This window comes from Acyrthosiphon pisum, chromosome X (assembly GCF_005508785.2).
Source record: "Acyrthosiphon pisum isolate AL4f chromosome X, pea_aphid_22Mar2018_4r6ur, whole genome shotgun sequence".
In the NCBI taxonomy this organism is placed as follows: Eukaryota; Metazoa; Arthropoda; class Insecta; order Hemiptera; family Aphididae; genus Acyrthosiphon; species Acyrthosiphon pisum.
In genome coordinates this window covers 2,665,654-2,678,876 of record NC_042493.1, presented here as the reverse complement: position 1 = coordinate 2,678,876, position 13,223 = coordinate 2,665,654, and the positions used below count along the sequence as shown (strand labels likewise).

The 13,223-nt window shown below is 29.8% G+C and overlaps 2 protein-coding genes across 2 annotated transcripts; both read right to left on the bottom strand.

The window, feature by feature from the left end:
- Nucleotides 1–234: 234 nt before the first annotated feature.
- LOC115034551 lies at nt 235–5,645 on the bottom strand. The gene is made up of 5 exons (XM_029491851.1): nt 5,503–5,645; nt 5,074–5,386; nt 3,854–4,070; nt 2,978–3,148; nt 235–275 (listed from the first exon to the last, which is right to left on the bottom strand). The coding sequence occupies exons 1-5, from the start codon at nt 5,643–5,645 to the stop codon at nt 235–237; spliced, it is 885 nt and encodes a 294-aa protein (XP_029347711.1).
- A 4,662-nt stretch (nt 5,646–10,307) lies between these two features.
- On the bottom strand, nt 10,308–12,912 carry LOC115034541 (protein ALP1-like). The gene is made up of 4 exons (XM_029491834.1): nt 12,827–12,912; nt 11,003–11,210; nt 10,435–10,911; nt 10,308–10,364 (listed from the first exon to the last, which is right to left on the bottom strand). Exons 1-4 carry the CDS (start codon nt 12,910–12,912, stop codon nt 10,308–10,310), a joined length of 828 nt encoding a protein of 275 aa, XP_029347694.1.
- Between the last annotated feature and the right edge of the window lie 311 nt (nt 12,913–13,223).

The window sequence follows — 13,223 nt, the reverse complement described above, 5'->3', positions numbered from 1 at the left end:
ACTGGTTATCCCGAAGTGATACATTTGATGCCTGCGTTGTAAATAATCTACAACTTAAATTATTTGAGAGACTTGTAAAAAATTGTGATCCACTGATATTAGGAATTGCCTTATTACTTATAAGTGGAACTCCTTTAAATAATGGATGTTCACACGAATGGATAGCTTCTTCAGTCTTTTGGCCATAATTTGTAGACATTGAGTTAATGTATGATTTCTATTTTGCAATGAATTTTACAAGTCAGCTAATTCACTCAATGCATCATGCATTATGCCTATAAAACATTTAATATTACATATTAATAACTATTAAAAAGATCAGTGGTGGTCAAATGATTTTGTCATGGGGGGGGGGGGGGGGGGGGTACGGCTGATTGTTCAACATATGCACTATTTTATCATTAAAAATATAATTTATGGTTATGTCTAATATCAATTTATAAAATTATGGTAAATACAAACTTTATTTATAACTTAGGTATACAGACTGAATCACAGACATTCCCCCGACCATCCCCCCCGGACTGTTTTCGGTGTAGTAGGACATTTTCCCCCGATAAGTAATCAAATATTTTTTACAAAATGTATCATTTTTATTAATTTTTAACGCTTAAAATATAAAATATATGCGTATTATTAAATTCAATATTATTAGTCAATAATAAACATTAAAAAAAAATTTGAAAATGTCCACATCAAAAATATATCGTGGGGGGGACTATTCTACTACACCGAAAACAATCAGGGGTAAATGTCCATTTTTTTTGCTAATTTGTCCAGTACTTCGTTGGATGTTATATTTATAACCCCACAATGAACAGCCATAGAAAAAATATTTCCGCTAAGTCCACAACTTGATTTTCTGTAACGATATTAGTGATCTTACTTATTTTTTCCTCCACCAAGCGTTTAGAAGTAAAGCAACTTGCATCAAAATAGCTAGTAATTTCCCTTTTATAGACATAGTAATTGTGAAAATGTAAAATAGAAAAAATAGTCAATATTAAAAAAGACACCGACCTTAAAGTAGTAAGTAATAGTACCTACTACACGGACCTACAGTAGAAAACACGAGTATGAAAGAGTAAAGACGAATCACGGTGATAACTAAATATTATGAGTTATGACAAATAATACCTAAACAATCGATATTTCAAGTTTTCAACTAACTAATGACCTGGAGCTGTTGATACGTAATATTGTAAAATATACCTGCCGATCGCACTATTATCCGTATGGGCCAATGTTCTGGGAAAGTGTAGAGCTAGTTGTTATTGAGAATTCTCGATGATCGAGTTGGATAATTCTCATATTAATATATTATATTTTGTGTTAACAACTACATATAAAATATAATAATAATATCCTAGTTCTTAGATATGAGTCTAGATAATAATATAGCCATGTCATATAAACACGTATAAAGTATAAACATATTCTGACATTCTGTCAAAATTTACAATATTAGATAATTTGTTTTTAGAAAAAAAAATAGAACAAAATGTAATGCATTATAGAATATACCTAATTTTATTATAAATTGTTATAAATATTTAAAAAAAATTCATAGGGGGGGGGGGATCTATCCTGATAGAAATTTTGTATACAGGATATAAAAAAAAAATAATAAAAAATAAAAATAAACACCATTGTAAAACCAATAGTTTCCTCGCTCCGCTCAGAATCTAAAATACATGCGTCACTTCGTATCAGGAGTTGGTTGGACAGGAAAAAATCATTTTTAATAATCAAAACAATTAAAACTTACACAGCTCATACTTATATGTAGAATGTAGATACATATCTTCGAAAAAAAGTTGCGATAACTGCCCCAACCAGCATAATATCAGCATTTAATATCCAAGGGGAATTAATCGTTTGCTCCAGTAGCCGGTAGAATAGGTAGGTCCTAGTCCTTATAGACAATATCTAATGATGAACTTAAAACCATAAGACATCACATGAATGATATAGGTAGTACTTTTAATAATAGATGAAATAAGTATGACTTCCAATATAACATTGTTCTACATTCATTTAAGATTAGGTATGTGAAGTACCTATACAATACAGCAGAATGCAATGATGGATGGTTTGGCCTATTACATAGGTAGGAATTCTTTTATTTGGCGATTTTCTTCAACTACCACCCGTGAATGAAGGATCTCCATTCATTCAAATTGATTCGAAATTGTTTACTACAGTCCGGCTCACAGAAAATGAGCGTACAAGGTTGATGGATCGTGACCAAAATAATATTATCGGAATCAGGAGTTCTCTGTTTTGTAGCGCGTACCGCTGTCCGCAATGAACGCACGTATATCGCACAGTGATATAATCAGAGGCCGATTTACCCATAGGCCACCATGGCACTGGTCTAGGGCGCAATTTCTTAGTTAATTTTTACTTTTTAGTTTTTCGTATACAACCAGAGCCGCATTTAACGGGGGGCAAGGGGGGGGGGGGCAATTGCCCCGGGGCGGCAATTTTAAGGTGATTTGAGGGGCGGCAGATTTTTAGAAAATATAACATATTATAATATTATACGTTCTTTGTTACGAATTTCGTATTAAATTTTTAAAATAATTATTATTATATTAAAAATATTAATACCAATAATAATTTTATCTATCAACGATTCAATAATAACTAAATGCATCACAGTTGTGTGTCTGTGTTATTTATAGCTTTTAATTTTCGGCGAGTGACTCAATCACATCGAAGAGCTGTCGCCTGTTTGCAGTTGCGGGCAATGCGGGCTGTATGATCTAATAATAATCGCAAAAATACGTATTTGACGATCATTTTAGTAATCTAATCATCGACTGTCGTCTTTCGACGACCACAGTCTCGACGTAATTTCGGTAATTTCGGAAATTAGATACATTGGATACTAACGGAATACGTGAAAAAGCTAAAAACCTAGTGAAAATATATCCTGAAGATTTAAACGAGACATTCATAGAAAAACTGGTACAATTTAAAAATATTCTTAAGTTGTTTTCAAAAGAAGATAAATCATCTTTTATAAGTCTTTTAAAATGCCTCACAAATTCTGCTCTTTTGACAACATTTCCAAATGTAGAAATAGTATTGCGAATATTTTGTTGTATGGCTTCATCCAATGCAAGTAGAGAACGGTCATTTTCTGTATTAAAAAGAATAAAAAATTATCTAAGGTCTGCTTTAGTTGATGAAAATATGTCATCATTATCCATATTAAATATAGAAAGCGATATTTTACAACAGATTGATTGGTCGGACATAATACATAAATTTGCAGTTTTGAAATCAAGAAAAAAATTAATATAAGTTGAATAAAAATGTATTTTAATTTACTATTTTTAATTTTTAATTATAATTCTAATTAATTGTATTATGAATATTTAATAAATAATATGTTTAAAAAGAAAAATTAAGTATAAATTCATTGTATAGGTTACTAAGTACTTACTAGGTAACTCATTAATATTTTAAAACTAACGGAGAAACCTATTAAAATATAATTCTGCTGTGTTTATGATAGCGAAAAAAGAGAGGTGAAAATCATATGATATTTTTTTTAAATATACAGAGGCGGCAAATTTTATATTGCCCCGGGGCGGCAATTTGGCTTAATGCGGCACTGTATACAACTTGCATGAAACTGGAGAATGGCTCACGTAGTCACATCGCAGTTACGTTTTAATTCATAAGCTATAATACCTAACCTTACAGTTTGGGTTCAATCCTGCTACCAGCGCGCGCTGTGCCGCGCTGCCACGGCTAGAGGCTCGATATCGGCAGTCGGCACTCGACGAGGCAGTTGCCTTTAGGCCGCTTTAGACGTACGCGCCACCGTCGCTAATTCTACCTTGACTCCCTATATCAGCAAATAGAAAACGATAGTCATTATTAACTAATCCCATTAACACAATACTAAACGAGTTTTTATAATTGTAGTATTCTGAACCAGTGTTAACTGGGCATTGCAAAACTATGAGTTTTCCATCAATTGCTCCGATACAATGTGGAAACTTTTCTCCAAACCCTTTTTCTATTTCTAACCAATCACTTGAAGTTGATGGTAGCTGAAATATAAATTAAAATAAATAATTAATATTTATAGGCATTGTATTGTATAATGTAATTACTAGACAAGGGTTTAAATGCTCTTTTTTAATATTTTAGGGAAACATTTCGCAAATAACTGACCAGGAAACATTAGAAAATGATAACGGCGATAATGACGACGGCAATGAATTTAATTCTCCTAACAATATAACTAGTCAACCAACACAAGAAAATATCCTGATACAACGACCAACATCTCGCCGGCGAGGAAATCCTGAAGTTGAAGAGGCTGGGAGACAAATGAAGAGGGCGTTTAATACTTTATAAAATGTTTTAAATAAAAAACACGAAGAGGATGAATATGATTTAAATGGAAGGATACTTGCAAACAAATTACGTAAGTTACCGGGAAAACGAACGACACTTTTTATGTACGATATTGATGGAATGTTTGTTCAACGCTATCATCGGCTTAATAATCCTTTGTTATCTTCACTACAGCCTACATTTTCTCGAGCATTCTCTACAGGAATGAATATTGCAAATGAATCATCATCTACTGTAACTTTTTATTCTGATTCGCCGTGTCAACCACTTTCAATACTTATTCCAGAACAACCTTTAACGACATATTCTACTTATTCAAATTCAAACACACCAAGTAATACTTCAAACCAATCGACAGGCTCTAACTCTCATATTCAAAATATAGTGGATACAGCTTATTACACGGCTGTTGGTAATTATGAAGAAAGTAACAACCAGTGATAGTGTAGTATTAATATTTAGCTTATATAATTATGTTCCTAGTTATTCTAGCACAAAGTAACTAATTTATTATTATTTGTTTTCATATAAATATTTAAAAAGTTAATATTTATGTTTTTATTGTTAAATTTTTATTTTATTTTACGAACAGGTTGTTCAAATAAAAAAATTTTATTTTCTTTTGCACCATTTAAAATATAATTTTATTATGAAAAGTGTTATTTATTAAATAAATAATAATAATATTTTTACCTTCACTTCATTTTTAAGAACTTGGTTTATTGCTGCAGATACTTCTGGTACAATCTTTGATATTATTTGGCTAGATACTTTAAACAAAAAGTGAAGGCTTTTATAACTATCACCTGTAGCTAAAAATCGTAGCGTAATTGGTAGTCTTATCTTTGCTGGTATTGAATCTCTCAGTTGAGTATCTTGTTTTGAAATAATAGGTGAAATTAAAGTGAGTAAATATTCAAAATCTGATAATGACATTCTGGTAAAATTTTCAAACTCGCCTGAAGGTTCATAGAACAATTCTACAAATACATTTTCCATGCTTTGCCTGAAAGAAAAATGTTATGAGAAAATAAAGAGTACCTAGTACAAATTATAATTATTCTCTCCTTCATTTTTCTTATCACGCCATTAAGGTCAATACTTAATATCAAACTAACTTACTTTGTTCTGTTTCTGTGTATTGTTGTTGTCCACCATCTCCTCTTATTGGGTTGTTTAATTTTTTTTGAGTGGCTTAAATTTAGAAAATTATGATAACTGTATGCACACAATGCAGCCGCAGCTGTTATTTCAACCACGTCCATTTTGAACAACCGCTAAAAACAACTGAGTGATTCACGAGACTACACGAGAGTGTAGACTATGCATTCGTGTGCTGCCTCGCCTCGCGTTAACTCGACTAGACTCTCGACGAGGCGACCTCGCGAGAGTGTGGAGCTAGCATATAATTATAGAATTGAGCGCCAGTCCCGGGGGATTGCAAAATTCGTATGTGCTTTCCATCGATTGAACCAACACAGTTTACAAATTGCCATCGATCACAAAATCCTATTGCAACAGTTTTCCATTCATCTTTCGTTGTAGGGAACTAAAATAAAATTTTTTGTAAAAATGTATGAATACTGGCGTATATTAAAATATTATATATACTATTGTTAGTTTAATAATGGTCAATAGGTCAATTATAGTTCAATTACATATTACATTATTTATTTATTTGTATTTAAATAAATAAAAAAGGCGGGCAAGTGGGTGTCGCTCTAATTATGTACAGTAAGTTACAATTTGGTCACTGTAATGGATTATGTTAAATTTAAATTCAATGAAATATTATCATTGTATAAGAAAACAATTCTGAGCTAAAAAGAAAAAATTATAAAAATCGTAAATATCTTATGGCTATAAATAGCGTGACTTACCGGTGAACATTTTCTTTTTAATAAAAGAAGAAAAACTTGTTGGGAACCTTCTATTAAAATTTCTTATCTTAGCTATGAAAAAAAAAACTTTTATGAATTTCTATAAAAAAAAACCTGAAAAAAAATTTACAAATTTGAAAAAATTATCATGGATATAAATTATAAATAGCTCAAAAGAGTCGAAAAAGTTCGAACATTTCACCATGTATGGAAAATGATAATATAAATATTTGGTGAACATTTCATGAGTCTACGGTTATTCGTTTTTGAAATACAACAAAAAAATAAAATCGATTTTTTCAAAAATTGGTTTTCCGTAAAAATTACCACATTTTTATCACTTTTTTTTTGGTTTTTCTTGACGCTTTCTAAAACTACTCAGAGTTTTCGATTTTTACCTCCCAAAAGTACCAACTACATTCACTTTTCTATCAGAAAAGATGCTGATCTCAAAAATCTGAGCTTTTTTGAGATTTTACTACCTATCCAAATTGTTGTTGACAGTCAGAAAAAAACACATCATATGGTAAAATCAATACCGCTCCGCTCAGAATCTAAAATGTACAAATTAAATTCAAATTTAAACTTTTTAAATTATCGTTTAACGAATTTATATTATTTGTTTACAGCTGTTCAAATACACAAATTCATAATATAAACAATGATTTTAATGAGGATGGTGCTCAAGTTGAACCAACAGCGACCAAATTTTTTACTACCACTCCTCATGTCACTACAAAAAAGAAACGAAAAGCCAATGATCTCCAAAATGAATTTTTAAAAAAATGTTCAGAAGCGTTATCTAAAGAAGATATCGACGAATATGACGGTATTGGGATAAATGTTTCTTCGAACTGAAATGGATGGATCCGACACAATCCATATATGCATTTATCAATAAAGTACTAACACAAGGATTATTGGGAAACTTAACACCAGAATTGGATATTTGTGCTAAGTCCACGGTCCCGGTCCCACAAAATTATCAACAATTTCCTATGTATCCAAACTATTCGTAACTATCTTCCACCAAACTCTAATACATCAAACTCCATAAATGTATCAAGTCCATCACCATCCATTCAAGCAGATAACATAAATGATACACCAATAGCCACATTATATCCAAGTACATACAGTGATATTGGGCAAAATACGCAAAATTGAAAAATCTATTAACCAATACAATGTTTTTAATTATGTTACTAAAATAAATAAATATATATAATTTTTTTATGCAAAGGTAACAACAATTTATTTTATATTTCATTTAAAGTAGAAGTTTAATTTTTATGTTTTTATTTCGTAATTTTACCAAGAAGGTTTATTTTTATTTGCTTCAACCAAAAATATACTATAGCTCAGGTATATTATATTTATAATCTAAAAAAAGATTCATTGTTTTATTATTTATTTTATAACATAAATAATTTTTTTGACTTAATTTACACCATTTTTTTTAAAGGAAGTTCCTAGTAAACTATTTTATTTTGTTATTTATGGAAAATATAAAATATATATAATTTTTTTTGTTATACTTGGTGTTTTTTTTTTTGTAATTTTTTAAAACAAAAGGCACTTTACCAGCAACATTACAATATTTTTTAACAACTTATTTTTTAGATTGCAAAAATTATTATAGCAGTTAAAAAATATTTAAAATACTTATGCATGATTTTTTTTTTATAAGAATTAAAAATTAAAAACAAGGTTCCGCGTAAGTATTTCTACTGTTACCAAAAAATAAAAAATTGTTATAAACATAGTTTTTTTTAATAGTTATTTGCAGTTCAATGTTGACAACCACTTTCCAGTTTTTTAAAACTAAACTCGTAAAACTAATTAATGTTATAAATATAAATATATTAATAATTACCTTCATGTAATCCATTTTTAAGGCTTCAAATGTCGCTTTAAACGTCTCGGGAATAATATAAATGATAAGCTGGGAGCTGATATGCAAGTACTAAACTTCAAGTCTTCATAAGATCTTCCAGAGGCGAGAAATCTGAGAGTTGCAATAAGTCTTTCTTCTGCACTTATTGCAGCTCTCATTACAGTATCTTTGGTTCTATAAGCTCAAGCAAAAACTGAAAATCTTTTAAATCCATTCTAAGATAATTTTTATAGTCATCTGGATTGTTTTCTTCGAGCTCACGGAGAAGCGTGATATCACTAAATTTGTGGCATAAATAGCGGCACTTGCAATCGCAATTTTCATTTGTTTTAATTTGTGCATTATACAAAATGTAAATTGTAAACTGAACAAAATGTAAATTAAATATAAAATTAAACAAAAAGTTTAAGCAAGCGCGAGAAAACACCACGACTACACTCTACTGAAGTTCGAAAACAAGTGGAACGTGGACAAGACAGTTGATATTTCCGAAATGCCAGACGCCACGTCAATCGCGTGGGAATGTGGACATTTTTAGCCTTTAAACGGACGTTCTTTCTTGCTAATCCTACATAAAACGAAAGAGCGTAGGATTGGCGTGTATCATATTTTTTTGGTTCGATCTTTGCGCGTCGCGCGCCAATCCGCCGTGACTGATCGCACAAACGGCGCGCCGTCTCCAATCTCGCGAGAAAATGCGTACGTCTAAGGCTGGGAACACACGGGCGTTATTTTACCGCGCGACATTTTTACCGCGCCGTAATTTTACGGCGCGTTTTGTTAAAATACATTAAAATGAATAGAGCACAACACACGAGTGTCGCGCCGTAAAAATATCGCGCGATATTTCGAAAACAGTCGCGTGCACCATGACTTTACCGCGCGCTAAAAATAACGCACGATAAGAAATTCCAGTCGAAATGCATAACAATGATTGGCGGAGAACACACACGCGGTAATAAAACGCGCGACCGATTATTATTTTAATTTAAATTTCGTCATTATCAAGTATCAACAGACAGTCAACATGTCGTTAGAGGAAGAGTCTGAAATCGACATCTCAAATTTGACATCTGAAATTGATGTAGAACAAAATAATAGTCAGTTAGACACAGAACTCGACATAGAACTTTTAATTTCGCTTGTTGAAAGTAGACCAATTTTATGGGACAAGACGTTAGATAAGTTTTCAGACCGCAATGAAAAACGAAAAGCTTGGAGGGAAGTGTTTGGATTGACAAATCCAGGATTTGAATAACTTGAAATTAAGGACCAAAAATTGATAGGTATGTAAAATACTCTATTAATAATATAATTAACAGACTTGGGTAGTATTCAGAATATTTTTTATATATTACTTTTTTTTCAAAGTATTTAAGTATTTCCAGTATTTTGAATACTTTTTACAAATATTATAACTACTTCGAATAATTACTTTTTTCAACGTCCAATTACATTTTCTAAATTATTATTATTATTATTATTCCATAAAAATTGTATTTAAGTAAACTTAAATATTTTATTTTATTTGATAATAATTTTGAATACTTTTTGTGAAGTATTCCAAATACTTAGGGAATACTTAAATAAATAATTCGAATATATATTTTGAATACTTTTTTTTACGTAATCGGAATATATGTATATTCGAAATACTTTTATTAATAATTGAAATGATGAATCGTTTATCGTATTGATTTTAAATTATATTTAATTTAATTTTTTTTTAATTACTTTTTTTTTGTTTGTACACAATTAATAGTTGAAATATTGCTTAAATATTAAGCTTTGTGTGGTTTTTTTGGTACTTAAACACAATTTTTTCGTAAGGATTTATTGTCCAAATATTCCCGAAATTGCGAAAATTTGCAAGTTACTTTGTTATTAAAAATGCATTAAATTTTGGTTTTATTTATTATTGAAATACATATAGGTAGGTATAAATATAAATATTATTTTAATAATTTACTTTTTACTACCTAATCAAGTACAAATTATAATACCTATATTATTTTAAGCTTGGTTTATCATAATTTATAGATAACTAATTAAATATAAAGAAACATTGCATATTATTATAGGTTGTTTAGTATTTATAGTACATATACAGTCTACAGTATTACTAATGTTTTTTTATTTATAATATAATATTATATCATAGTTTTGCATTTGGTTCTGCTTATCATGTTGCCATGAAACTGCTCCTTCTGAATAAAAATAATCAGCATATATATTCCTCATATCAATAGCTGTTCTTCCTCCACGATCAACAATTACTGGATTTATTTCCTCAAAACCTTCCACTGTAAGGGAATCTTTAAAATCGATTCCATTTCTTTCACGTACAAAATTGTGCAAAACACAACACGCGTTAGTGATATTTACTGCCAATTCGGTATTAACATTCAATGGCCGATGAAATATTCTCCATTTATTGGACAGTATACCGAAAGCACATTCCACGTACCTACGAGCACGAGATAAACGATAATTAAATATGCGTTTTTTATTTGTTAAGTTCCTTCCACCATAAGGACGTAGAACATGTTCAGAAAGACCAAATGCTTCATCACCAACAAATACGTAATTTGCAACAATATTAGTATTTGTTATTGGACATGCTTTAGGGATATTCAATTCATTTCTTGTTAAAAGATTCCATAAAGTAAATTTCTTAAAGATGGTTGAATCCGGAGTCCTTCCAAAAAGATCCGACATCGATGTACAAAAATTTATAATTTGCATCAACAACCGCTAATAGCACTATTGAAAAATAATGTTTGTAATTAAAATGTTGACTTCCTATTCCTGTTGGTTTTATAATTCTAATATGTTTCCCATCAACTGCTCCTAAGCAATGAGGAAAATTGGCACGCTGCTCGAACATTTCAGCTGTATTTTTCCATAGTTGTTCCGTCAAAGATGGCATTTCAATGTGAGCTAATTCCTCCCAAACTGCAATACATACTTCTCTTACAATATTCTCTACAGTTGAAGCGCCTAGTTTGAACGTGTAGTGCAAATCTATAAATGTACATCCTGTTCCTAAGTATCTGTAATAATAAGAACATTAAGTTTTGCAAAAAGAGACTATTTTTATTTTATTTTAGGTACTTTTTTAAATTCTATTCTTTTGAAATCGTAAAAAAAATCGTTGTTATTTTGAAGTTAAAAAAATCATATCTATCATTGTATTACAATTTAACACATCGCATAATCAGTGTTGAAAAATATTTCTTATTTTATATAGATAGTTTTCCGGTTAATTATATTAATCTATATCTAGTTCTAGTTATTAAAGAAAATAAAAAAATATATATTTCAACTATCTATACCTAAATAGCACAAAAATCAAAATATAGAAATCTAAAAAAGTCCAAATACTTTGAAAGTATTTTTTTCGAATACTTAGTAATCTTTAGACTGGGATTTATATGTAATAAAAAACCAAAAATATATACATATATATGTAATTAAAACGATTCTTAACGGAGATGATTTGTCAGTCTAGGATATATTATATTTAAATATTGTCATATAATATTCTATTTTGAAACTAATTCAAACATAAACATTTGGTGAAAATTTCAAGTATTTACAATGATTAGTTTTTGAATTACAACAATATAAAAAAATCGATTTGGTCGAATCCATCACTCCGTTCAGAATCTAAAAAACATCATTATAAAATCAATACATTCATCACTCTATTCATAATTTAAAATTAATTATTATTATAATTTATAATATTGTATTATATTAGGAGACAACATTGAAAAAAAATGGAAACATATCAAAGACGCATACTTTAGAACAATTAAAGAAAATAAGCCAAAGTCAGGTGATGGGATGACAAAAAAGAGAAAAAAAAATTATATTTACCACGATCAAATGCAGTTTCTAACAAAAACTATTATACCTAGACAAACAATAAGCTCTATACCTAAGCAACATTCTGAAGAAAGCGTCGAACTTCAACCGTCTACTTCAGAAATTAGTTTACCAGCAGCCGAAATACAAAATAATAATGAATTTAAAAAACAACAAAAGAAAAGATCCAGAAATGTTGAAGACACATTTATGGAGTATCTAGAAGAAGCTACTAAAAACAGGAAGGATCAATGTAACGTAGTTAAAGATGAATATGAAAATTTTTTTGACTCAATGCTCCCAGTCGTTAGACAATTTTCTGTTGACCAAACGTTGGCATTTAGGGCAGAAATGATTAACTTCATTCAAAAAATTAAACGTGGCACAATGTATCCTACAGATCAATTTCAACAGTCGCAGTATGAACAATTTCCAAATTATTATCGTTTTCATCATGGTACAACCCAAAGAACTACTTCGCCTGCTATGTCACAGATGTCGAATAGCAGTTCAATCTCGACATTGCCACCTCAAGTTCCGTTGAATCAATATGAGCCAAATTTAAATGAATATACATTAAACAATTCTACATTTATTTAATTATTATAATATTTTACAATAAATTTAAAAAAAAAATGCTGTAAGTGAGTAAACTATATATATATTTCATATATTTTTTTTTTAATTAAAAAAGTTTGTTTTTTGGTTTCAGTATCTATAGCTAAGATAAAATATCTATTATTAACAATAATTAAAAATAAATGAATTAATTTCCTGATTTTTATTATATGATGCTTACCTTAATGTTACTGCTAACTTTTCAGCTGGAGTAATACTTTTTCTCATGTTAGTATCGATTCCTAAAAGTCGTGTTCCTAGATACATCGTTAATAGTTCATCAAATGCCGATACGCTCATCCGGAAATAGTTAAAAAACTCCACTGGATCTTTTCTGATATTTTCAAAAAGTAAATTAAACGCACCTTCAGAAGGACGTGTACTATTTAAAGGATGTACCCACAATCTTTCTATTAATTTTTTTTTTATTTTTAATAAAAAGTTGGTAACCCAAAAACAAAATAATATTTTCATCTGCCATGATGGTGTTGTCTAGTTGAAACATGGACACATACTAAATATTTTATGTATGTTACATGAAATAATTTATCGTGAATATCGTTAAAACGTGCCGTAAA

Bases quoted from the DNA above. Each gene is read 5' to 3' on its own strand.
- LOC115034551 (XM_029491851.1), bottom strand. From the start codon at position 5,645: ATGGACGTGGTTGAAATAACAGCTGCGGCTGCATTGTGTGCATACAGT. The intron at 3,149-3,853 runs GTAGAATTAGCG...TTTTTAATACAG, and splicing joins TGCTGATATAGGGAGTCAAG to AAAATGACCGTTCTCTACTT. The intron at 276-2,977 runs GTACCAGTTTTT...AATGTTTTATAG, and splicing joins CTTAAGAATATTTTTAAATT to GCATAATGCATGATGCATTG.
- LOC115034541 (XM_029491834.1), bottom strand. From the start codon at position 12,912: ATGTATCTAGGAACACGACTTTTAGGAATCGATACTAACATGAGAAAA. The intron at 11,211-12,826 runs GTAAGCATCATA...TTATTATTACAG, and splicing joins AAGTTAGCAGTAACATTAAG to ATACTTAGGAACAGGATGTA. The intron at 10,912-11,002 runs GTTGATGGGAAA...TAGTGCTATTAG, and splicing joins TTCCTCATTGCTTAGGAGCA to CGGTTGTTGATGCAAATTAT.